This window comes from Prionailurus viverrinus, chromosome D1, assembly GCF_022837055.1.
Source record: "Prionailurus viverrinus isolate Anna chromosome D1, UM_Priviv_1.0, whole genome shotgun sequence".
In the NCBI taxonomy this organism is placed as follows: Eukaryota; Metazoa; Chordata; class Mammalia; order Carnivora; family Felidae; genus Prionailurus; species Prionailurus viverrinus.
Genome location: NC_062570.1, coordinates 61,150,391 through 61,154,425, shown reverse-complemented (window position 1 = coordinate 61,154,425; position 4,035 = coordinate 61,150,391). Strand labels below are relative to the sequence as shown.

The following is a 4,035-nucleotide window of genomic DNA, read 5'->3' as shown; positions in this document are numbered from 1 at the left end:
GCTCTGGAGTTAACCAGAAGGCTAAAAATGTATATCATAAGGTGTTTGTCCTACATCACTTCCTTGAATGCACTGATTTAACTCACAGCATTTCTGCTTTGACACCTTTCAGAACAGAGGAGAAATATCTGAGCCAAAAACCCAACGGAAGTGTCAGAGACTTTTCACAGGATTTACCAGGTCTTTACCACTCCTGGTTATTAAAGGCCTCTCTCCAAACAAAATGGCCCCTAATTCAAAGTCTAGATACTTATTTCACTTCTTTGGTATTAACCATCTCTGTGTATTTATTGCATCTGCACAAGTTTATTCTTATTCTCAGAAAAGACTTGTACTGGTTGGAATTCCCCAAGGGTTCAGTGCCCCTTGGGCAGGTACAAGACTGAGAAAGAGAAAAAGAGGCAAGGCTTTATATATAAGGAAGTGCCTTGGGTAACTTCTGGGACTTTGTTGGAATCCTTCAGCTACTCTCAGAAGTGTTCTCCAAAATGTCTGCTTTTTGGTAAGTACTCAGATATCCTCATCTATTTTGTTTTCACTCTTTTTTTTTTTTTTTTGGCAATCAACCACATACAACTTCATATACAAAAGGAAGAAGACTCCAAAGGCCATATCTCTGGGAAAATTGTCCTTTGGAGACTATGTAAATAGGAAATCATTCTTCAACAGAATTCAGATTCTCTTAAATTGTGATACTATATCATTAATATCATTCTTCTGTCAACACTACACAAGTGATCACAAATTCCAGGTCAGGAAAACATGAGACATAATACGCCAATAATCTCTGCAGTAACTGCCCTTACAAATATATACAGGATTTGGAAACAGTGGGAATTTTTAAAAGCATTTTTAAATAACCAACAATTTTCAGATGGCAGGGAATAGAACTAAGGGTAGTTTGTGAAAGAATATTTTTGTGGCATAGGTAGGAAGATACTGGGTTGTGAGATTCTTTTGCCTTCATAGTGTCATTTTAGAAATCATATATTTTACCCAACTTCTTACCTGTAATGTGAAAGCAAGAAATAGGGAATTACACATTACTGGACTAGAGTTTACTAATATTTTAAAGGGAAATATTAGTATTTCCACATTACTTGACTAGAGTTTACTAATATTTTAAAGGGAAAATGAAATTAAATTAATATCTGAATACAAAATGAATTTCTAGTTTTTCTATAGGAAAAATATGGCCAAAAGAAATTTTCTTCATGTATTCTACAGGCAGATTTTAGTCTAAATTGGCATCGACTTCTCACTATATGATAGTCACATAAATATTGTATTCTTCCAAAAGAGAGCTTAAAAAGAGCCAGAAATTTCAACAACTGCATTTTTTTCTAGCAAATTTCCAGATATTCATATTTTACCAACTCAAGAATCTCTGTTTCATTGCAGAGTCCTTTAAATGTATGATGTCCATTATTAATACATCGGATGTTGAAATCACCACCTTCTTCTTGGTTGGGATGCCAGGGCTGGAATATGCACACATCTGGATCTCTATCCCCATATGTAGCATGTATATTTTTGCTATTCTGGGAAACTGCACCATCCTTTTGGTCATCAAGACAGAGCCCTCTTTGCATGAGCCCATGTACTACTTCCTTTCCATGTTAGCCATGTCTGACATGGGCCTGTCCTTCTCTTCTCTACCCACCATGTGGAGGATCTTCTTATTCAATGCCCCTGAAATTTCTGCCAATGCCTGCTTTGCCCAAGAATTCTTCATCCATGGATTTGCAGCAGTGGAATCTTCAGTGCTCTTGATCATGTCGTTTGACCGCTTCCTAGCCATCCACAGCCCTCTGAGATACAGATCCATTCTTACTCCTATCAGAGTTGTCAAAATAGGAATAGTGATATCCCTTAAGAGTGTCCTCCTAGTGCTACCCTTCCCCTTCACTTTGAGAAGTTTGAAATATTGTAATAAAAGCCAATTATCCCATTCCTACTGTCTCCACCAGGATGTCATGAAGTTGGCCTGCTCTGACAACCGAATTGATGTCATATATGGCTTTTTTGGAGTACTGTGGGTTATGGTAGACTTTATGCTTATTGCTGTGTCTTACTTCCTGATCCTCAAGACTGTGCTGGGAATTGCATCCCGAAAGGAGCAGCTCAAGGCCCTCAATACTTGTGTTTCACACATCTGTGCAGTGATCATCTTCTATCTGCCCATCATTAACCTTTCCATTGTCCATCGGTTTGTCCGACATGTCTCCCCTCTCTTCAATGTTCTCATGGCAAATGTTCTTTTACTTGTGCCTCCAATGATGAATCCCATTGTGTACTGTGTGAAACGAGACAGATTAGAGTAAGAGTTGTAGCAAAATTATGTCAGAAGCAGATGTAACAATCAGACAATGTAGGATGCATACTGGGGAAATTTCTTATATAAGAGATCAAGGTCAGTTTGTGAAAAAGCTAATATTTGCCACAAATAATCATCAATACACTATTCTTGTTTTATCAGCAGATTTATTTTATTCAAACTGGATACTGAACACGAACATAAAACAGGAAACAAGAAGTATATCCTGGGACTCTATCCCAGTTAACACAATAATAATAGATACCTTATGATGTCACCTCTGATAAAAACAACAAATTTCAATCAATATAGTGAAATGGTAGTGTCTGTCTACCAGGAGTGTACTCCTCGTCCCTGCGTTCAATCTATTTATACTAAGTTCTTAGTTCTTTCGATTCTAGCCTCAAATTATGTCTTAATTTTCTCACCTCATTGTTTTACTCATCCTAACACCTCACTAGCATCTCTTTAGTAAAATACTGCAAGAAACTGTTTAGTTTCTAAATGTTTACTTTTGCTGCTTTCTAACTGATCATCTGTGCGAGTTATTTTTTTAAAAAGAAGAATAGAATGAAGTAATGTGTCTTTTAAATATGAACTTGAATTTCTTTGGGACTATAATTAATATTTTAAATAATTAAATCAATAAAGTACATAATATAAAACAATACATGCTCTAGACCGTCTCTGTCTCTCCAACATTGTCAGATAATCAAACTACAACCAAATTGGCCTTCTGAAAATTTGTTGGATTTACAAATTTTTCTATTTCTTGTAAGTTTTCATTATCTGTCCCCTTTCCTTAGACTGCTCTTGACTTAAATTTCATATAACTCATTTCTATTCACCTTTTTTATAATTTCCTCATAGATTATCTATACCCTCAATTCAAAGTATGACCCTCTCTTTATGAAACTGTTTTTTTATTCTTTATACATTATATTCATTATATGATTTGCAATGAGTTTTCTTTTTTCTTCTTCCAAAAAAAGAGTCTGTTATCAGTGAAGGAAGAACCACATCTATTTTCTTTATGTCTTTGTGTCTAATATGTAGGATATTTCTGGCACAGAATAGATCTCTGATAAATAACTATTAACAAATGAATGTGGAAATGAGGCCATGTTTTATAACAGGAAATTGTTTGTTAAAGAGTTCAAAAGTACTCCAAGATTGGACGAAACTTTCTTAAGTTGTTTATTGCAAAAGTACACATGTTACAGATACTCACAGATTTTGAAAGTAGGAAAAAATTATATGGGATTAGGGAGGAATTTTTGCCTTAGGTTTGGTGGGTGATGAATGGTTCAAATTCTCTTCCTAATATAACCTAAAAACCTTGTAGATTATAGAAAAGTTTCTTACATTTTCTTATGCCCACTCATTGACCCAAGTCTTCACCACAAACCAGTTACAATCTCTTGCAAATTTATCCTCAGGTAAATCAAGAGACAATTTCCAGCAGTGTCATATGCTTAAGAATAATACTCAGCCTGTAAGGAGATAGTATCTAGCAACTAATGAAAAGCTTTCACAGATACATGCATTGCATTTGAAATGCTAATATATGTAAAATTTACCTCTAGGCACACTTTCTACTTTGATTCTCATGTATCCAATTTTACTTATCATTCTTCCTATTTTTTTCAGTTGTTGAAGAGATTGAAGCTCTGAGAAATTGTCTTACCGAATTTGCAAAGACAGAAAGTCAAAAGTTG

General features: G+C 35.1%; 1 protein-coding gene across 1 annotated transcript; it reads left to right on the top strand.

Annotated features, from left to right (window-relative positions):
* The first annotated feature begins 1,415 nt into the window (after nt 1-1,415).
* LOC125177172 (olfactory receptor 51A4) lies at nt 1,416-2,324 on the top strand. Its single transcript, XM_047879266.1, has one exon. It carries the CDS (start codon nt 1,416-1,418, stop codon nt 2,322-2,324), a length of 909 nt encoding a protein of 302 aa, XP_047735222.1.
* The last annotated feature ends 1,711 nt before the right edge of the window (nt 2,325-4,035 follow it).